The 22,341-nt window shown below is 42.9% G+C and overlaps 4 protein-coding genes across 4 annotated transcripts; 2 read left to right on the forward strand and 2 right to left on the reverse strand.

Moving 5' to 3' along the window:
• Nucleotides 1-4,518: 4,518 nt before the first annotated feature.
• On the reverse strand, nt 4,519-7,057 carry LOC132793552 (nucleolar protein 11-like). The gene is made up of 3 exons (XM_060803525.1): nt 6,852-7,057; nt 6,266-6,794; nt 4,519-6,203 (listed from the first exon to the last, which is right to left on the reverse strand). Exons 1-3 carry the CDS (start codon nt 6,981-6,983, stop codon nt 4,831-4,833), a joined length of 2,034 nt encoding a protein of 677 aa, XP_060659508.1. The 5' UTR covers nt 6,984-7,057; the 3' UTR covers nt 4,519-4,830.
• A 200-nt stretch (nt 7,058-7,257) lies between these two features.
• On the forward strand, nt 7,258-15,481 carry LOC132793550 (E3 ubiquitin-protein ligase listerin). The gene is given in 15 exon segments (XM_060803523.1): nt 7,258-7,438; nt 7,503-8,281; nt 8,336-8,515; nt 8,572-9,616; nt 9,683-11,002; nt 11,059-11,291; nt 11,350-11,431; nt 11,433-11,534; nt 11,596-11,871; nt 11,933-12,373; nt 12,455-12,566; nt 13,982-14,193; nt 14,724-14,915; nt 14,976-15,143; nt 15,205-15,481. Coding segments are annotated over 15 exon segments (5,313 nt in total). The 5' UTR covers nt 7,258-7,327; the 3' UTR covers nt 15,265-15,481.
• Nucleotides 12,374-13,927, reverse strand: LOC132793553 (uncharacterized). Its single transcript, XM_060803526.1, has 2 exons — nt 12,955-13,927; nt 12,374-12,894 (listed from the first exon to the last, which is right to left on the reverse strand). Exons 1-2 carry the CDS (start codon nt 13,817-13,819, stop codon nt 12,581-12,583), a joined length of 1,179 nt encoding a protein of 392 aa, XP_060659509.1. The 5' UTR covers nt 13,820-13,927; the 3' UTR covers nt 12,374-12,580.
• A 339-nt stretch (nt 15,482-15,820) lies between the features above and the next one.
• On the forward strand, nt 15,821-21,842 carry LOC132793551 (dynactin subunit 1). The gene is made up of 4 exons (XM_060803524.1): nt 15,821-16,167; nt 16,226-17,106; nt 17,165-19,415; nt 20,010-21,842. The coding sequence occupies exons 2-4, from the start codon at nt 16,663-16,665 to the stop codon at nt 21,614-21,616; spliced, it is 4,302 nt and encodes a 1,433-aa protein (XP_060659507.1). The 5' UTR covers nt 15,821-16,167; nt 16,226-16,662; the 3' UTR covers nt 21,617-21,842.
• The last annotated feature ends 499 nt before the right edge of the window (nt 21,843-22,341 follow it).

Here is a 22,341-nt window from a genome sequence, read left to right on the forward strand (position 1 = left end):
TGCTGTGACTGTATTAAGTGCTATAGTTTCCAGCAACATTCACTTGGTTGTTCGCAGTTGGCAGCCAGCAGCTGGCAATTGTATCAGTTGAGAGATCATTTCAATAGCGAACTTTTGTTTGTAGCTTAGCATATGTCCAGCAGGCAAGTCTATTGGACCAGTTAATAAGCATAAGCATATCAAATAATGCGAACCAGTTAACTAACCAGCCACAGTCAAAGCCAAGCCCCTGGGGACTAATGCTTAAGCGAAATGTGGTTGACTTGGACCCAACATGAACCATATTTGCTTAACCACAAAACGAAAAGTCGATGTCAGAGTTAGAGTCAGAGTCTTAGAGCTGATGAAGCATGGGGATACAGCTATTCAGAATTCGGTATTCTTTTTGTTGGACCGAGGGGGAAACTGCAAAAGCCGGGGCCAGAACTAATAAAAAGTCATTAAACCAAACTTGTTTTGGCCTAAACAAAGGCTTACCACATACATTTGAATAATGTGCACAAAGAACGAATAAGACACGAAGAAAAAAACCCGAAAAGTCAATAATCTGATTGTGAAACAAGCAGCGAGAGAACAACAACAGCAACAACCACAAAGTCAGAGTCGAAGTCGAAGACGGTGACGGCGACGATGTTCAATTAAAAAAATCAAATTAATGAAATAAAAATAAAAATAAATTAAGTAAATGTTGTTAAGACGGTCCGGCCGCCCCAGCGAACTCAAGCTCAAAAGAAAGCGGCCCAAAACGAAAACAAAAAGAACAAAAAAAAAAAAAAAAAAAACTGATAACTTTTCAGTTCGAAGCGAAACTGTACCCCCTTGGCGCTGTCTGAGTTGCCGATGCTGCTGCTCTGGCTGCTGCTGATGATGATGATGCTGATGCTGCTGCGTAGAACGCTTGAGTAAAGCGTATGGGCCAAAAACAGAACACAAAAGGCAAAAAAAAAAGAAATAAAAGACCGAAACCCGGCTAAGGCAGCAGCGATCGATACAATTTTTTTTTTGTATTTTGTTGGTCGGTGAGTTTTGGGCATTGGCATTAAAAAGTCAGAGAACAGTAACAATGCCAAGTCACTCACACATACAAGCACACACCACACACACAGCCTCACAAACAGACAGACAGTTGTACCATGTTACTTTTGGCTACACTCGTAGACAGGGAGACAAAAGACCGGAGATTGGGGACCAACATTGCAGTCAGAATCCGAATCAGAGCTGCAGCTCGATTTTCATTGCATTTTTTAGCTGTTGCTCTGCTGATGCCGATGCTGAGATGCTGATGCCGTTCTGCTCTGCTCTTGGGTTGAAGCAAGTTTCGCCCAGCATGGTAACAAGTTTGACTGAAAAATTCTAAAAATAATGCCGGCCGGTTTGTCGTTAAAAAAAAGAGCAGAGAAAAAAAACAACTAAAGAAAGAGTGGGCTCACATGCACAACTATCTATATGCACTCTGTTCTGTCTGTGTGTGTGTGTGTGTGAGTGCGGCTACAAAAATAACCAAAATGAGTAACATTTCAAAGGAATGAACAAAGGAGAGAAGATGCCTTGTACAGGCGACCGGCAACAGGCATCAAGCAACAGGCAACAAGCACCAGCTCAACCATGGTCCGGAGTCAGAGCCAAGTGGTGCCCAAGTCACTAGTTTCAGCTTACACAGAGGAGACCACGGAGCCGGCAGCAGCAGCAGCAGCTGCAATCGGTCAGGTTTTGCCAGGGCTGCAGCCCAAATCTGAGCATACAATTTTAATTGACTTGCTTATAGCATACATCATAGTATGTTAGTTTTATGCTTGACTCAACGTTTTTAACTTAATCATTTATTTATGCAAATATTATTTATTGATTATTTATGGGACCTTAATTCTTCTTTATTTCTGCTTATTTGGTCAAAACGCTTATGAAAGGCGGAAGCTTACTAAGCCGCCTACTATTATTGATCAGCATACATAATTATGCCTATTGTTGCAAATATATTTATAATACGTTACTATACTCCACAATTGTACACTAAACAATAAGTTCAATAATCAAGATTTTGGTATTAGTTCTAATAACTTTGGTCTACAAATTGCAGCAAAAACATGAAAATCTTAAATCTTTCAAGAAGATTTGATATAACCCCCAAGTTCTTATTAATAAGAGAAGGAAATCTTATAATTTTATTATTTATATGTGACTACAACTTTTTTGTCTGTTACATACCAAATATTTATAAGATCACTTTTGCTCATCTATTTTAAAAACCAGTTACTTAATTGGCATATGGAAAGCATTTTGTATTTTAATATTTTAGGAAAAAAACACTACTTCAAAATCGAGCCAGTTAAAACTCGAATATGAATAGAACTGGAATGCCGATTGACCATAAATAGTGATAATGCTTTATAAAACGTTATCAAAAGATCTTTTGTGTTTCGAGATAGGTTAATTTTGAAATAGGGCGAACTAGCTTAATAGACAAGTTTTTAATTTAGAAATTATAATGCAGATATATGTATGTGATATGTTATATATGGTACAATTCTGCGCTAGAACATTAAATGGTTTGGTTTGAGCATATATTAGTCGAAATTAAAGGTCGCTATGCGTCCAGCCCTGGTTTCCTGATGCTGTTGGCTGCTGTCTTTTGACTTCCATCCAGGGCCCGAACCTGATGATCATGACGCTGCTTAAATGTTGCTGTTGCTGTTGTTGGGGGTAGCGTGTCGTTGTTGCTGTTGTTGTTGTTGTTGTTGCTGTCGCTGTCGTTGTTTCCCTCGTAGTCATCTCTTAACGTTTGTTTGTAACAAGTAACGCGCATCTGCATCGCCACTTGTGTGTGTGTGTGCGAGTGTGTTTGTCTGTTTGCTTGGGCAAAGAGTTACCTGGACTGGCCTGTGTGCTACCTGCGCACAGGTAGGCGTATGCATGTACACATGTATCTGTATCTATAGCTGTCTGTATCCTTAGCACTGCAGCAGAAGAAGGCAACCAACGGTCAGCGTCAACTGAGCGCAGCGCAGCATCATTATGGTCATGTATCTGTGGTACATAAAGAACCAAAGACCAAGCAATTGTACATAAGGGCCACAGATTGAGAGCTACCTTACCCTCTCCCTCTCCATCTCTCTACACCTTGAGTGTCTCCTTGTCTAACTCTTGGGCTCGGTATGACTTGGCAGCTTGGGGTAGCTAGGCGTCTGCCTTTGCTTAATGGTTTTAGGAAATCGAAAATTAAATAATTTATCTCGATTTTATGACGTTACAAGCAGGTTTTTCCCCCCACCGAGTCCAAGCACGCGATAAATCTTCAGCTTACAATCAAAGCGAATAAAACTACACAAAAAGAAAGAATAAAAAAGATGCTTTTAACTTGCACTGTGTGTCCAAGCAAGAACCAAGAGCCAACAACCAATAGAGCTTGTAATTTAAATACTTAACTCTCTAATGCCATATATGGATTGTGTGCAAGTAAATGTCTAAGACGCCCCTAGACTGACTCAGCTGAGCTATCGTCGACCCACGTCTAATCAGCACAAAATGAATCAAACGCGGAGCTATTTTTAACAGCACAACCAAGCACAATACTCTTCACATATATTCGTATACACTCGTAGATACTTTTACGATTTTTTATTTATTTCTTTAGTGTTTTTTGGCTGGTCATCGCTCTCAAGTGGTCAGTCAGCACAGCAGCTTTTGGAATTGAATTCAAATCTGGGAAAGGCGCAGAGAAAGTGCCAAAGAAATGCCAAAAGTTTGGAATTAAAGCCATAGCTAAAACTAAATATAAAGCTAAAAAAATAACATCATTTGTGTCTGAATCTCAAGTTGACTAAGTGGTTTGTCATTGCCGTGATGAAAACATGTCAAATGGCAATCAGGAGCTTTGCCTCAGCACCCATATGTTGCATGCAGCTCAAAGTGACAGCAGCTGGCTGCAGTTTAAATGGTCAACATGTGGTTAGGGGCATTTGTCTTAACGCATTTTACGAGTAATAGCCGCAATAAAAAGCCACATTTATTGATGATGTGAATAATTGCCTTCGGACTATGTTGCATAAAAGCTGCATAAATGTTGCTTCAAACTTGTACAATTTAAAGAGAAAAAATTGTAATTTAAATGTGCAACCTTAACCAGAGAATAAAAGTTAACGAAATATCCACAGGTTTGAGTATTTGGTTTTTGATTCTGTTATATTCTCATAAATATTTTCAGAGAAAAGGTTTTACTTCAAGACTTATCTATATTTTAATTATTTTCTATTAAATTTTATTCTTGTAAATAGTAATAACTATATTTGAAACTTGAAAAAAAATCGAGACCTCCGCAAAAATACCATTACTTGTTGCATCTTTACTTCCTTTAATGATTTTACTTTTATTTCTAATTACACTTGAAGGTCTAAACATTTTCTTGTTCATAAGAAACATTTTGAAAATGTATGATTGGAACTATTCGCAGTATTTAACAGTATTTAACAGTAGTAAAATATTTAATGATCAACTTTAATGATTTAAATTCAATTGCCTAATATATTTCAAAAATACGATGCGGTTATATTTTAATGTTAAACATACATTTTTTGCATGGGTAGCTCTTTCGCTGGACGTAAAAATACTATATAAAATGTGTTTTGTTGTTTGAAAAGAAATTGCCCAATAGTTTAGGGCAAGATATCTATTTCAATGATTGATTAAATAAGCTAAAAGGGAAATATATATTAACTACCATTCAACAAGGTAATTATTCCGATAAATATAATCTACATAAAATATTTGGGTGTAGTTTATTTGTTAAATTTGGGTTTGCTTAAAATTAACAACATATTTATTGGGGCATATCTTTTAGTATAGTTTTATTCTTTCAATATTATACCAATTTCTGGAGAATGGATTTCGTCTTTTCCTCAAAGCTATTATATGACTTAGGAGTGGCATAACAGTTGATAGGGGTCCCAAGAGGTTTCTATAAAGATCAAGCAAATCTGACCACTGCTCTAGCAAATTCAATAGCTGCTGATCCTTGGAGATGGTCAACAGGGTAACGTGTGAAGTCATTAAGGCGCTAACCCATCGAATAGCTTGAATTTCTGTAGACAGACTGCCCAACGAGGTGGCATCTTGATTGGGTCGCTCCTCCAGCAACACATTCGGCTCAGTGGCAAGCACATACAAATGCTGCAACAGTCGCTGGACATGCGAAACTTCCAGGCGCTCTTTTAGATACTTTTCTATGGCAACTGAGTTGAAACTGCATGAAAGCACCGCATTAAGTAGCTCATTATTGGCTGACGGTGCTGGGCTCACATCTTCGTCCGTTTCCATAGTATTGCCATTAGTTAAAGCGGTGGGTGTGTTGTCTAGGGCATAACGTAGACACCAGGCTAGCATGTGCTCTGAGATGTTAGTGTAACGGCGCACACACATTAGCACATGCTCAGAGTTTTGTGTTTTAATGAACAACGTTAAGAGTTTCTCGGTAATTTCCTGTTCTCCCGCACCACTTCGTTCCAATTGTCTAACTATTGACTGCACAGCCAGATTCTGTGGTCCAGCATCAAAGTAGTTGCGCATAAGGGTAATATTAACTTCATCGAGTCCATTATCGACTTGTACCAGTTCGCCATCGACATGCTGTTTGATGAGATCGTTTAGTTCCTGCTGCATTATGTCAGGCGATTCAAATGGAACTAGTTTTCCATCTGCGTGAGCCAGCTGCATCACAGCTGGTAGCTCCATTGGTAACGAGCTAAACGTGGAATTTGGAACTCGCTTATCGCCAAGAAATTTAATAGCAGTCTCTAGGGATTCCTCTTCGTTGATGTGATCTAACTCAATGGGCGTCAAATGCGTTTCGTTCATCTGCGAGCCAAGCATATCCACCAGCAGTTCATCATTGGTGCGATAGCGTACGGCAGCAATATTTTGACCCATGGCCAGCAGAATGTGTTCGTCGTGGGCAAACAAACGTGAAAAGTCCAAATATACTTTAAAGTATTGCTTGGCATTGACCACCTTAAATTGTGTGTTGTAAACCAGCAGCGAGGCACCCTCCTGGCCATAATTGGCACCATAGATAGCCGCAAAGTTGCGTGACAATCCTTGCAGCGACAAATTGCTCTCTACATTTAGTTCGGAGAGCATAGACACAAATTGTCCTGGGGCACTTTCATGCGCACGTTCGGCAAGGGGCAGCATAAATATACGCTTGTCGGACCCTAAAAACGACAACGAATGAATAAATATATATACAATTAATCGGATGAAGTATGTGACTTACAAATTGTCATCAGCTGGGGGCCAGCATCGCCCTCAATTACAGCATGTCCAGTAAGACGAACGCCTTCTCTTTTTATGTTATGGCTACGTTTTGCATTATTATGCAAGGAGCGCCGCACAACGTGCAATTCGCCCGTTGCTGTTCGATAATCAAAATAGGTGAGCACTTGCTGTCCTTGGGGCAAAGTGTGCACAGTTGGCTTGCTGAACGTTCTGCTAAGCACAAGCGCTAATTGCTTAGCTTTGTCCTCATTCTGATCTTTTCGCGACGCCAATGCTTTTGATAGGGGAGCGACGCCACCGTCGCTGTACAGCACCAGAGCCTCTTTCTCTGTATAGACTACATGAGCGATGCTCTTGGGAAACTTAAGCTTTTTGCACTTGGAGACATCAACGGTGCTCTCATCCCAGAGACGGAGACCGTGGTTACCAAAAACTCCTACGTACTTCTGGCTATTTGGATCGTATACCACTGGTGCAGTAAGTTTTTCTGGCATCGACCAACTGCGTAGCGTCTTTGGTATTCTGATCTGCAATTTTTAACTTATAAATAATCATTCACAAATAGAATAGCGTGTAAAACTTACGTTCACAATCATGACAACATTGCGAGCCAAAGTTGCAATTATATTGCCGACATCTTTGTCTGCCGACATGCCCAGAAACTCGGCGGGATCCGGTATGGACACCAGATTGTAATATGATAAGAATTTAGACATTTTAATGCAGTTTGTCTAACTTTATTAAAAGAACCCGAATCAAAACAACACAACACGTGCGGTTAAAACTGATTAATCTATCGATTGTCGATTGCCCGTATTGTTGTCTTTTTATCGATATCTCGTGAGTGGAATTATCGGTGAATACAAAATCGTTAATAATAATGAAATTTGAAATAAACATTATTAATATGCATAATTAGAACACATAGTACATTTTTGGTATTTTTGTTTTCATTGATGGCAACTAGGCATTATCGGCGCTACATTTCGATCATTTGTGAAATCTTGATAAATAACAGAAATTGCGAAATACTCAACAGCTGATTCATGCGCATGACTGTATGCAATGTTTTATTGCGTTTGCAAACTACGGTCACATTGCTAGCTTACTTCAACGTGTTAGAATGGGTGGAAAAACGAAACAAACGCCTCGCACCAAAAACAATGCAAAGGTAAGCAATTTAAACCCACTTTGGTACACAATGTTCGGTTGTTGACCCATCTATGTCCATCTAGCCATCGAGCAGCAGCCGTTCCGCCGAACTATTGGGCACAACAACGCCCGTCTTTGTTGGCTTCTCGGCTCAAGCCGATGGCAATTTGGTGCCCTTTGCTCCGGGCTTTGCGAGCGCCGAGCAAATGCCAGAGACATTCGATGTCAACATCAGTCCACAGACGCAAATTATACTACGCAAGCTAACCAAAAAAGATCCCATGACCAAAAAGAAAGCTCTACAAGAGCTTCACGAACTCATCACCGAATCCGACGTCGATTCGCTCAAGAATATTTTGCCACTGTGGCCAAAATTCTATCACAATCTCGCCTCCGACATTGAGCATGCAGTGCGCGAGCAAACCCAGCTGGTGCTTCAATTATTAATGTCAAAATGCAAGCGTGCCATGGCACCATATCTCAAGCAATTGGTGCCCGTTTGGCTCGCCAGTCGTTTCGATAATTACGCGCCAGCTGCAAGCATTGCGAGCAATTCATTTCGCGAGACTTTTGCACGAACCTGTGAGGTGTGTCTACATTGCCAGGCCGAGATCATTGAGTATACCACAAGGAATCTAACATTTCATACGCCGGCGACACTGTCTATGGGCAAGAATTTAAAACCCGAGGAGTCGGAGGCGAAATACCATCGTGTTGTCATCAGCAGCTTGAAAGAGCTTTCGTTCTTTATTGAACAAACAGCACAGGCCGAGGATTTGGAGCAATTGAAGCAAGGTTTAGCTACACTGTTGGCGCATCCAAAGTTCTGGACGTTTGCCAAGAGCAAACAGACCGCAATCAAGTATAGAAAATAATTGCTGTTGTAAGACTCTGCTATAATAATTTTGCTTTGTAGAGCCGCCTGGTTTGAGTGCATCTATCACATACTGCAGAGTGTCAAGTTGGAACCAGTTGTGACTCCTCAGAAGGCGCAACTGATTACTACAAGCTTTCAATTCATTGACGATGCTGATCCACTGGTTGCTCCTCATGTCTGGGGTTGTGTGTTGTTGCTGCAAAGCAACTACGAAGATTGGTAAAATTGTAAACGTATCTCACCCTGACACTATGAACAACCTTTTTCTTTGACAGGTATGCTCCGCTCAACATCCGAAAAGCTCTGCTGCCAAAACTCTCCACATTGCTTAGCAACGCTTTCAATCGCAATGCTCAGGCCATTTGTCCCAATCTGCTGCCGTTTCTATCCAAAATTACGTCAGACAGCTTGCAGGGATTAGACATTTATGAATTCTATCAACGTTTCTTTGATAATCTGAAAACTGCCATTGTGGGACCACACGATCCACCACTGTCGAAAGCAGACACCTCGATCATACATAGTGCATACTTTGAGTGCTTGCGCTTCATGCTCCAGCAGATCAACAACGATGCGGAGCGCACTGAAGCCATGCAACAGTTTGCTTTTGGTCTGCTTGAACAGCAGCTGTTGCAGCCTATTGGACAGTTACTGCTCAGCGAGAATACGCATGCCAAGTATTTCTTTCAGCACACCTCAGCGCTGGTTGCCTTTTGGGATCGTCAGTGCAATAGCGAGTTGAAGAGCTCTTGCGCATTGTATGTCAAATTATTGAATGTGTTTTGGACGCGCATCTTTGAGATGGTCACTCAAGATCTCGCTGCCGAGGATATCAACGAACAGTGGCTGTCACATGTGCTTCTGTTGGTGCAGGATCTCCATGTGGCGAATCCCAGCTTGGAAACGCAATCTGTCAAGTTTTTGGAAACCGACAACGAAAAAGCTGAGGTCTCAGAACAATGCTCACAGCACTCAACGCCCACAAAGAAGGGTGACTGCTATGCCGCCTTCATTCAAAAAGAGCTCAAACAATTGGTTGTTAAATTGGTGCGCATTTGCCTTGATAAGGCAAACAGCAGCAGCAACTCGGGTCGCTACATTCACCAGGTGCGCACGCTAACTAAAATGTTTACAGACATCGAGTTCTACAAGAGTTTGACGGAACAAGGCGAACTGAGTGCCACGCTGGATAAATTTGTGGCGTTGCTAGGACAACTGAATGTTGATGCCTGTGAATCTGTGGTGGAGATTGTCTTCGAAATAGTAGCACTGCTGGAGTCGTCTCAGCGCTTTGATTACATTGCTCAAAAGCTCTTGAAGGTGAGAGGAGATACATGAAATAATGTTCACAAATTAAAAATACTAATTGAATTTTTATTTATACAGCTTCAGCAGCATACTGTGCAGAACATGCTGCTGCATCGCCTGCTGTCATACCCACTGTGCACAGAGCCAGCTGTGCGACAAATGCTGGCCAGCCCAGAGACATGTGGCATCATTTCACGCATAGCCGAGGAGGTGGTGGTGGACAATAATCGGGATAAGCTCAATCTGCTACACAAGTGCTTCTTTCAAACCGACACTGGTGATATTCTAATAAACGCGGCGACTGTGGACAAAATTGTACTGGCAATGTGTGCACCTCTGGAGCAACCACCGTCCAGTGATATGGTCGAGGTCTGTGGCAGTTTTATTGCCCAGATTATGCCTGTAATTTGCAGTCAGGCAAACTCTTCGTTGCCTGTGCGAAAACAAGTTTTTTTGAGGTTGTTCAAGTTCAGTTTGGAGCAGCGTGTCGGCGATTATCTATCGGAGGACACACTTTGGGAGATAACCACCTGCTGGCAGGATGCGCTCTCTAGCAAGGACATTGAAATCGACGATGCTTTACTCAAGGACTGCGCTGGAATTGTAGAGGAACTGACACACAATGCTGAATTAAGCGCCAGCGGTCTGGAGAGCATGGCAGAGGCTATGGCCAAATTTGTCATCTGTTCCACCGAGAATATTGAGGATGAATCACAGCGTTCGGCGCGCATAGATGAGAGCATTGCGGCATTGCTAAGCTCTACTCTAAAAACAGCTGAAAGTGTACTGCAATTTGAACACCATTGTGTATATTTGGAGGCGCTGCAGGAATCAATAAGCGCTGGTGTCGCATTCGATAAAGCAGAGTTAGATGAGGCCAAGATTTTGCCGCTTGTGCGACGCGCTGCCCTCAATTTTACCACAATCTGCAAGCTGGTTTGTCGCGTGGATAATCCTCAGTTGGCTAATCAGTCTAATGAAGCCGAGGACGAACTCACGGAAGACTATTGTGATCCAAATGCCAATTTGCTCAAGCAATGGAGTGAGTCATTGATCCTCGAGATTTTGCAATGCATTAACGTTGCCAGCGCTGCAGACACTTGGATTGAAGTCAGCTCGCACTTGGATGATGCCAGTGAGGAACTTGTGCTGTGTCTCTCCGAACAAGTTCGCAGCTTCATGGGTAACAGCAGCGAATTGGTGAACATAATCAAGGAACGTCTAATACAAGCTGCACTGCAACAAGATAGCGTGATGAGTTGTCGCCAGTTGGGTTATTTGATTCATTATTTGCAATACGCGCCATTCGAGGAAAGCGCTACAATTCTGCTGCACGAGGATCTTGCTGAACTGCTTGTATCCAAGGGTGCACTCAAGGCTTATGTGATGACCTTGCAGGTGAGCTTTGATAACTGAAGCCATTGATTACAAGATACTAATTACTGCTTCTTTAGCATTTGCTGCCAAAACTCTCGCAAAAGGCTTTGAACCTTAATGGCGCTATTATGCGTACAGAACCTGATGATATGTGGGTCAAGGCTGCGGTATTCCGTTGCCTCGTACTCAATAACTTTCAATCTGATGTGAATGAGCAAACAGATCGCAATATTATTGCCTCGGCGTTGCAGTTCTTGACCCGCGTCAATGAACAGCAGAATGCACAGAAGGATCTGCTGCATTACAATGTGTAAGTTATCATCGATTTCATATAGCAATATAATTTATTGAACGCCAAACTATTTTAGCGAGCTACTGAAGCAACCTTACGACTCTGTGTTGAGCACAGTAGAGATAATTAAACTCCTCAATGAAGTGTTGCAACGTTTCCCCCTATGAGCTTACCATTAAAAACTGGGATGCAATACGCATTGGACTCAGCTCCTGGGTGCTGAGTGTGTCCAAATCCATAAAAAATTACAGCGATCCAAAGGCAAGATAATTAAGTTAATTTTTTTGACAAATTATTTATGATAATATTGACTTATTCACAGACATCCTTCTTTATTGTGGCTGTGTACCAATTGTTCGCTTCGCTTGTGAATTTCATACGCGCAGAGAAGCAAAAGAGCTCAACGGAAATGCTGAAGAGTGTGGTGGACGAGTGGGAGAGTGTGTTTGCGAGGGAAGTCAATGTGGTGCTATTTAAATCATATTACGAACTGACTTATGACGCAAATGTGCTACCAGAAAATCGTGTTTGCTACGAGCTTCTGCTAGAACGTCTGATGCCCTCAATTGAAATGCTGGATTACAGTTTTGTCTATGGGGTATGTACAAGAAATTTGACTACTGAGATAAAATCAAACTGAATGCCTCTTCCGTCGATAGTTCTGCAAGGCGCCGAGCTCAAAATTGTCTCTAGATCACCTGTGCAATTTGCTACTCAAGCAACTACATAGCACACAATACAGTTTGAGAATGAATGCTGTGCACGCGCTGCGGCAGTTGACGCCACACTTTGTGGCCGATGACATTATGGTGAATGACAAGCAGAATGATAATCTGGAAGCTGCCTGCTCAACGATCTCCAAGTGGCATTTCCTCAATCGCTTTGAGGATTATCTAACACGCTACGACACACTTATGCACAAGTATCTCGAGGAATTCAGCTTTAAGCTGGCCGAGTTAGAGGATCTGGAACCAATTGAGAGACACGATGCTTTCAGTTATTTGCTGATATGGGATTGCATTATCAATGTGTGCGCCAAGTCGCCAGTCGCATTGCGATCGGTTTACACAAGTTGGCTGCATGAGAATCACTATGAAGAGGTAATTACAATGTCGGACAATTTGTATTTTACTTTCGATTTTGTTCGAAACACACTTAAAATTTCTTTAAACATTCCACAGAATTTTCTACACTTCCTCTTCCGAGCCATGCCAGTTGATATATTAAAGAATCACAGCGCCAAATGGCACAGTAATGATGTCTATAAGGAGCTCAGCTGGTCTCAATTAAAAGGTGAGTTGGTCGTCTTAATTAATCAACGTCTCCTCCGATGGCAAATTCTCTGGCACCGCCATTTCTTCGCCGAAATCCTCGTAGTCGGTCAATTCAAAGTCCAAGTCATCGAGCATCTCCTCACCCATTTCCTCAGACAACGAAATATAATCGGACATGGGCACAAATGTTTCATCCCTGTCCGCATGCATTGTACGTGCCACAGGCACCTGTTGGGGCGCCAAGTAGATATTCAAGTTCGATATGAACTTGTTAATCCACACAGTCAGATTGTTGGCCAAAATGCGTTGATAGTCCCGCAAGTTACTTGTGGTATAGAATTCTTGTTCTGCAAGTGCGATTTAAGAATTTCATCAAAATTATCACCTAGAGGAAAGCTTCTACTCACCAGTAAACTCCTTGATGCGCTCCAAGATCACAGCACAGAGTGGCGACTGTTCGTCAATGACGAACTGATCGTTAAGCAGGAAATCCTTCATCTCTTCAAAAAGTACGCATACAATTTTCATCATCTGCTTACGCTGGCGTTCCAATATCATTTTCTTCAGTCCATTGCAACGTTTCTTGTGCTGTTGCTTTTGGGCACGACGTTGTCGCATCTCTTCCTCCATGTACTCCATGGCCTTTTCCATTGACATTGCCTCAACTGGTGGCTTGGGTTTCATTTGCTGTTGCAGTGCGGCAATGTGGCGTGGCGGCAACACATGCTTGAAATATTTGAACGTATCTTTGACACGCATCGGATGTGGAATCGCCAGACGCTCCATGCGAGCCGTACAAATCGGAACATAGATCTTCTTGGTAATATATCGCGGCTGCTTCAGTCGCTGTTGAGATATAAAGTTCTTTTTGGGTGTGGCCAGGAAACAGATATGCTCCTCCCGCTTCAGCATGTCACGATCAATGATAATTTGTCCTGTATGCTGACATGGCACATAGCAGGGATGATAACGAGGACAGACACAGTAATAGCGATACATATGCTGTGGTTCTGGTATGTTCGATTTAACCAAGCGTTTGATGGGCTTGGCGCGATCTGGACGCAGCTGGACCATTGCCAGACGAGCGTTCAGCTCATCGGCCACCGTTACACCAGGATCTGTAGGAGCATGTGGTTTTGGCGGATGATCACTTTGTATCTGCTCCAGATTAATTGCCTCTCCTTCCTTTTTCTTTTCACTCTCCAACTTGATTTCGCGGGAAGGCGGCATATCGCTGGCCATTTGATAGAAGTTCAAGGGCTTTTTTTCCATGATTAAAAATTCAGATAGAAAATTATTGTAATGAAATGAAAAAACACAGCTACGATAACAATAGAAAACGTTTCGACGAGTTGTTGTAGACTGTTTTATTTGGATTGCTAACATACATAAATTATAAAACAAATTCTTGACTTGCTTTTCTCCTTCAAATAGATCCCCAACTGTCAGTGGAACGATATGCCTGTCATCTCTACTCGCAGGTGTTGCGCAAGTTGCCGGCGGTGGTGCGCAAATGGTGGAACACCAGCCAATCGAGACAGAAGAATTTTGTTGATAATCTTACCACGAACTATGTGAGCGCACTCATCTGCACCGAGGAACTGAAGGCGATCGCCAATCGTAAGGAGAAGCATGAGAATATGCAGGTGAATGTCTTCTTCCTTCACTTCTAGACTATGTCGTCGAGGGACATGCGCAACAAATATATGATGACAATGCTTAAGAGCAGTACTATGATGACTACTGCACGAAATATCTCCAGCGTAACCATGTCGTGGCTTTGGTTGTGTCAATGCTCGTTTAAAATACACGTACATAGAGTTCAGCTTTACATTCAGCAGTTTTGTTTAGTATTTTACATTAAGGCACACTGGAATAGAGCTTACTTTGTTTAGAAAAGAAATTGAAATTTGCTAGGGAAATTACAGGATTTTATATTAAATTATTTATTAATATGATTATATTAGCCAGCCGTACCAGACACTTAAGAACTTAGCATTTTAAGAACAGATGAAATGATAGTTGGGAAATTTAGCAACCAACTTATATGTACACGCTTCATTTGCGAAGTTAATACTTTGAAAATTATTGAGGTGTAATCTTTACAGCTAATGAATACGAAGCAACAATATTGTATAAAATTTAATGAATTTATTTGGACTTTCTACTCATTTAGGTGACAGTGCATACTTCAACGCGAGAAGTTTTGGCTGTCTATGCTTTGGATGAGGCGCGGATGGAGCTGGTCATCACTTTGGCTGCTAATTATCCACTGGGCGCAGTTAAAGTTGAGTGTGGTAACCAGATTGGCGGACGTGCAAATGCTCGCAATGTGGGCATGCAGCTGACCATTTATCTAACACATCAGGTACATTATAAGCTCGACTTTTAGTTAAAAATATGTGTGATAAATTCGCTTGTCTAATAGAATGGCACCATCTATGATGGCCTTACGCTGTGGAAGAATAATCTGGACAAGAAATTCGAGGGAGTGGAGGAGTGTTATGTCTGCTATACTGTCATACACCAGGACACTTGTCAGCTGCCCAAATTGACCTGCAAGACATGCAAAAAGAAATTCCATGGCCCATGCTTGGTAAGAACAAAGTCTAAAATAATTGAATTACAAAAGTATCTAATTCATATTCTGTTTGCAGTACAAATGGTTCACGACGAGCAGCAAATCAACCTGTCCCATTTGCCGCAATGTTTTCTAAGCGACAAAATGACTTAATTTATGCAATTTGGCGACACGTATTAATCTTTGGCACAACGGAAACCATGCCGATAGTCAATAATTTTATTTTTGGTCCTTTCCTGTAAATCGAAACACAAATTATAACAATAAATTCGCATTAGGTTTATATGTCTGCAATTGTTTTTTATAATTTATCTGCTGTTTATGTTATATATTAAAAGCATTAATCAAAGGAGTTTACAAGATCTTTGGCTATTACATATGGTAATCTTACTAAAGTAATAGAAAAAAAGTAAAGTAAAGTAAAAGTAAAAAGTAAACTAATAGGTCAAACATGACTTATACTGATTTTATACCCGATATCCATAGGGTACAAGGAAATGTATGTAACAGGCAGTAGGAGGCATCTTCGACCCTATATATATATATATATTCTTGATCAGGGTCAACATCCGAGACGATGTGTCTGTGTTTTCGACTGTCCGTCCATCTATACGAACACCTAGATCTCAGAACACCCGACTGTAGCTTTCTTGAAATACTGAAATGTAATGTCACAGCAGGCTCATATAATATATGCTTTATCGGTTCAATAATATACAAAGCTAACTCACATTCATATGACAACAATACTATCTAAAAGCTATATTTTCTGAGCGTGAACATCACAAAGTAATTATGTCTGAACCTTTGAGGGTTATTGGCAAAGTGTCCGTATTGCCATCGAGATGTCAACGAAGATTTGCGACCCATTAACAAATCAAGAATACAGCTGGTTAATGCCGAATCGGCTCCATTGACGGCGCCAGAGAATGAACCAAGTAATTCCAACTTATTAATAAGCCAAGAACCCGCCGCAAATTTAACCGATAATTTGCTGAATATGCTAGAGCACGAATTTGAGCGATCGACGGATGAGCCGGTAAGTTTAGTGTTCCAAGAAAAAGATTACAGATTTATTTTCTATTACATTTGCAAAGTCTCAAATGACTGAGAATCATGCCGAAGTGCTGGTAGCTATATTGAAGGAGGAAGATTTTCGCTATGTTGAGAGTAGCACGAGACGTAAACTGAAAAATAGAAACGTACAACAACGAAGATAACAAGAGTTCGTTAGCAGCAACAAATAACATATAAATTGCATATACCCCGCCACAAAATTCGAAATTCAATTGCACGTGCTCGGAGCTTGCAACCACCACCACTACGATTCTGCGCCGTAGCTGCCACCGCTGTTGAATAGTCGAAGCAGCTGGGGTGGAGTCACGGATGGATGACGAACGCATCGGTTTTTTTTTGCACTTGCAACTGCTGCTGAAAATTAAGTTAGTCGCCCCGTTAACTGGGATTAAACACGCCAACGTTCGCTCGATAAAAAGCCAAAAAGAAGGCAACACAAGATGACGTAAGCTCTCGCATGAATATGTCAACAGCTCAACCGAAACTTGGCCAGCGTGTACAAGTGACGGGTAAGAATCAACTTGGCCAGAGTGTTGGACGGGTTGCCTATGTGGGACGCACGAAATTCGCTGGCGGTCAATGGTTTGGCGTTGTGCTCGATGAGCCAAGGGGCAAGAACAATGGCACCGTTAATGGCAGCACCTACTTCAAGTGTGCCCCCAACTGTGGTATCTTTGTGCGTGCCCAACATCTGCAACTGCTAGGGCCGCAACACACTGAACAGCAGCAGCAGCAGCAGCAGCAAACGAAAGTGAAATACAAGAAACAGCAGCAGCTGGAGAATAATATTTGCAATAACAACAACGACATTATGCAGCGAGATGTGAGCAAAGTCAGGCTGAGCAGCAGCAGCAGTAGCAGGAGCCGAAGCAACAGTCGACAAGCGAGCAGCGATGAGCAGGTGAGTCATGGAATGTCTGCTTTGATTTTTGGTAATATTGATTAACATGACTTAACAGGATAACTCTAGGGAGGCCAGCGGCTCGAGTGGTGGTCGTGCCTTAAGAAAGCTGCCGGAGAAGTCGACATTTGCTCTGACTACTTCCAAGACATGGGTGACTTCCACGCAGCCATCGGCACAGTCACAGACTAAACGCCTACGCGACACTTTGGAGACCCATCAGGAGTCCAAAGTGACGACCATAGAAGCGAAGAATATAACACAAGGAGCAGCAGCAACATCAGTAACAAAAGCAACAGCAACAGCAGTTAGTAATGCAACTTTAACTGCAGTTACAGCTACAATTGACGCTTCAACCCCTAGAGCAGTAACTGCTCCCAATGCACAGACGACGCCAACAACAGCAGCAGTATCAGAAACAGCAACAGTATCACCGGCAACAGCGCCAGCAACAGTCACAGCAACATCAGTGACATCAGCAGCATCAACAGCTTCAATTACAGCTTCAACTGCAACTACAGCATTAATGGCTCCTACCACAGCAACAACAACAGCTGCAAATGCGCCCAACTCTACTCAAATGGCTGCTCAAGCAACAGCTGACGTTGCCACGCCTGCAACCAAGGCGCTAGCAGCAGTTGACTCCACTGTGGTTGCTGCTCAACCCTCTACTTTGCGAGCGCCTCCTTTGACCTGCAACCAGCGGCGCTCCACATCCTACACACAGCTGCGACCGACGCGCATCAGTCAACCGAAGCCCACAACGGCGCAAGCACAGAGCTCGACGGCACAGCTAACGCTGGCGATGCCAGTGCCCGTTGCACTGGCCCCCAAGCGCAGCAAGACGAGCATGAGTCCAACGAGCAGCGGCAGCGTGAAGCGTGTGACACCGGCTGCGTTTGTGGAGCCCGGCTTTTTGGAGATACTGCGTCCGCAGTTTACGCTCGGGCCGGCACTGCGCACGCCTAGCACAGTGGCGCCACCTGTGGACAACCCGGAGCAGCGACAACTACGCGAGGAGTTGCAATTGTTGCGTGTGCAGAAGAGCGAGGATAAACTGAAACTGCTCGAGCTGGAACGCATCAAGATCCACAACGAACAGCTGCAAGAGTTCAAGTCACAGATTATGCAGCAGCAGGTGTTGTTGCAACGCGAATTGCAACGTTGTCGCCACGAGCAACGCGAGGCACAGGAAACTGCTCTCAAATACAAACGCGAATTGGACGATGTGGCCGAGAGCATAGAGTTGTTGACGCTGGATAAGGAAATGGCGGAGGAGAGGCTGGAAACGCTGCAAATGGAAATGGAAATGGCGCAAGAGCGCAATGATGAGCTCAGCCTCGATCTAGAGATACTGCGAGCTGAGCAGGAGGAGCATAACGAGGGTCAGCACTTGGCGAAGAATGAGAAGCAATCGACTAATGTGACAACGCTGCAGACAACTGGCGAGTTCCTGCGCTTGGAGCAATATAATCAGCGATTGCGCGAGACTGTGGTTAGACTGCGAGACACTTTGGCCCATGAGAAGCAGCTGGCACAGCGTACGCACAAGGATCTGGAGACCAAGCACTCGGAGATTAACGAGTTGAAGAGCATTAAAGAGTTGCAGAGTCGACGTGTCGATCAAATGGAGCTGCAGATGATGGATCTCAAAGAGCAGGTGGATGCTTCGCTTGGCGCTGAGTCGATGGTCACACAGCTGGCCACACTGAAGCTGGAGCTGGAGGAGCGTGTCAAGCTGTTGGAGGATGAGGTCAATGAACTGGAGGCACTCGAACAAATCCAAGAGCAGCTCATCGAGAGCAATCAAGAGCTCGAATCCGATTTGCGTGACGAAATAGACAAGCTGAGTGGCCAAGTGAAGTCACTGGAGCAGCAAAAGAATGCTGCGCTCGAGAGTCTCTACGATCGCGATGTAACCATACTCAAATTTAGGGATCTGGTGCGTCAGCTGCAGGAGCAACTGCAGCTTAAAACAGATGGTGGCACGCTTTCGATTGAGGACTTTAGCAGCGCCAACGAATCGCAGCAGGAGGAAACATCGCAGCAGAGCCAGGCGGACTATCAGCACATTTTCAGCGTGAGCAAGGCATATGGACGTGCTCTGGAACAACAGCTCAAGGCTGTGGAGTTGCGTCTGCAGGGTCAGCATCTTGAACATGTGCTCGCCTTTGTGCCCGAGCAGTTTTTGCTGCGTGGTGGCGAGCACGATGTGGTGCTCGTCATGCTGCTGCTGGAGCGCATGAACGACAAGCTCGAGATTGTCTGTCAGGCCATCAACGAGAAGTTCCCCAACGCCTGTGAATTCGGTAAGCATTATTATCCACAAATTATGTTTAACTGAGAATTGGTCGAAGCTTTTGTAATGTGCTAAATATCGTTTAAAATTTATTGAGATTAGCAATTTAAAGTTAATTTTTATTGGTGTTTCACCTAAAATTTGTAGTAATGTTGCCAACTGAATTGTCAACATGCAGTTCTAATCATTTTTTTAAAAATATTTTTTTGAATTTTACCCGGATATTTGGTTAGTTTTTTGAATATATTAATTTTCTTATTAAAGTTTCAATATAATGTAATACAGTTTCTGTAAGCAATACGCAAATTTCTTTTATAAGAATACAAGAATTCGTGTTTATTCGGAAAGTTTACATTTATATCTGGTCGTATATTTCTTTACTGAAAGAACAATAAGATACAATTAATATTGCTTAATCTTCATAGTATTATTCATTTATTTTGATTGATTACTTACATAAGTTTATACTTTCCATCTTGAGTAATGAAGTATATAATTTCATTCTTATTATTCCTTGATGACTTTGCCAAAAATTTAGTTTCAAATTTTAATTAATAATATATTAGGTATTAAAGGTAATCTTGAATTTGATTCCTTGCCCCAGGTCGCGATGCCATCTTCGAGGGATACTCGGTGCAGCGTTACATCTTCCGGGCGCAGTGCATCTATCTGCTGAAGAGTCTGCAGTTGGTGCTGCAACAGTTTCGTCACGGTCTCAATCACTGCGACTACGAACTGTGCACACATGCAGCAATCTATCGCAGTGATCTGGAGCTGCAGGAACAGCAGCTGGATGAATTTGTGCGGTTGCTAAAGACCGGTCAGCTGGATGAGCACACAAATTGTGAGCCGATACGACGAGTGCTGCACTACATCAATGGGCTGCATCAGAACTTAATGCCGCCACAGACATTGGTTGAGTTACTCGATGAACAGCAGCTGTATAATGCACTGATTGAAGTCTACGAGGCGGGCATGGATGCAGTGAATGCGAATGCAGGATTGTTGCACACCATCATACAGCTGGGCGACGAGCAGACTGCATCGTTCCACTGCATGCAGCTGCTGATGGAACACAGTTGTGCGCTCAAGCAGAAGCTGAAGAAGTTGCAGCGCAAGATGAGTGGCAATAAGACAGCTGCCGCCTGGACGGGAATGCAATGTGCTCGCTATCAGCGCATTCTGGAGGCCAACGAGGCGCTGGGAGCACTCATCAGCATGCTGGGCATCTCGGCGAGAGAAGCCAGCAAGGAGTCGAATGGCGGCATTGCACACGAGAAGCTCTGGCGCATACTGTGCTTGAACTACACGAAATTCGCGCCCAACCAGGAGGCGGAGCAGCGGGAATTGGATGTGTATAGTCAGCGTTGCATGCAGCTGCTGGAGGAGCAGTTGGAGGAGCTGTTGACGCTGCTGGAGCCGCGGGATGTCAACACCGAGTACGTGCGGCATGCTGCCTTCAATACGCTGCAACAACGAGCCGCTCAAGTAAAACGTCACTACGAAGATGTCAAGTGCTTGGAGCTGACAGTTGCAGAGCGGGAAAAGGAAATCAAAGCGCTCAAGCTAGCGGCCAAGCTGAAGCAGCAGGATTACTCCGAGATGCAGGTTCGCAAAGAGATGGCCGAGAAGCAGCTGCATCGGCTGAGTCAGGATCATTGCCAGACGCTTACCCAGCTGGCCGAGGGCGTGGAGCAGCTGGAACAATGCTTCCTCTCGAAGGAGGCAACGTTGCAGCATGCGCTCGACACGCTGACCGAGAAGCTGAACAGCTTGGAGCAGGTTCAGCAGCATTGGCACCAGCAGCAGCAGGTGGATAGCGCCTGTGTGACAAGCTCAACGCGTAGCTCGAATCGGGAATTGAATCTGATGCATCAGGCATTGCGGCAGGAACGTCAAATTCGCGTTAAGTTGCAGGGATCGGAGTTGTGTCGCAGCTTTGCCGCTCTCGAGCCGTTGCATGTGCCGCAGCCCGAGTCCAGCAGTCAGCTGACTTCACTCGAGGCCCAACTGCATGGCTTGAAGAATCAGTGGCTGCTCGCTCAATTGGAGCTGGGCGAGAGTGCTCAGCAGCGGCGATCGCACATCGAGCTGCAGGGCAGCCGCTTGTTGAGACATATCTTCCATGCCTATTGCTCTCGGCATCCACATCGGGCTGCGCCAACGGACTTTGGCCTCTTCATTAGCGGGGATTTGCGGCGCGCATTTTAGGCCAACTTTCGAAATAGTATTAGACTCACGATGTACTCGTATTTGGTTGAGTAAGGAACAAAACAAAGGTATATGTGATTATCTGCTTGAACTTCTTTTTACGTTTACAACAGTACAACAACTTATTATGTATTAGTGCTATTATACAATTACCACTTCATTTTGCGTGTTAATCCACTATTTAAGAAAAATTATGGTACGTACAATAAATATTTAGCCAAATTAAGCCAAGGAGTGTTTATTTATTGCTGTGTATAAATGGGATATTCAGTTTAAAGATTACCCTATATTTGCCTTTGCAAATGAAAATTTTTGTCAGATGGATATATGTACATTGTATGTACATTGTAATACCTCCGTTTGCGAATATAGCGGCAAAAATCAAATTATTCAATAGAGAATTTTTTAAATATTGTATATTAATTCTGTGTTCCAGGTGGATTAATTAGAATAATATCTTCGTGAATGAATTATATATTACAGAAACTGTTAAAAATCATTATCAGATTTTGAAAATAAATTATCCATCAGCATATTTTATTCTGATCTTTAAAATCAGTTTTATAATTTCTTCATCACATTGTATATAGTAATATGTCATGTTATTGCAATAGAGAAATACTTTGATAAAAATTTTCATAATTTTATATAAACCAAAAATGATAACTATACGTATACGCAATATTACATATACGTATGTTGCACCCCCACTCTACATTGTCACT

The sequence above is a fragment of the Drosophila nasuta genome, chromosome 3 (genome assembly GCF_023558535.2).
Source record: "Drosophila nasuta strain 15112-1781.00 chromosome 3, ASM2355853v1, whole genome shotgun sequence".
In the NCBI taxonomy this organism is placed as follows: Eukaryota; Metazoa; Arthropoda; class Insecta; order Diptera; family Drosophilidae; genus Drosophila; species Drosophila nasuta.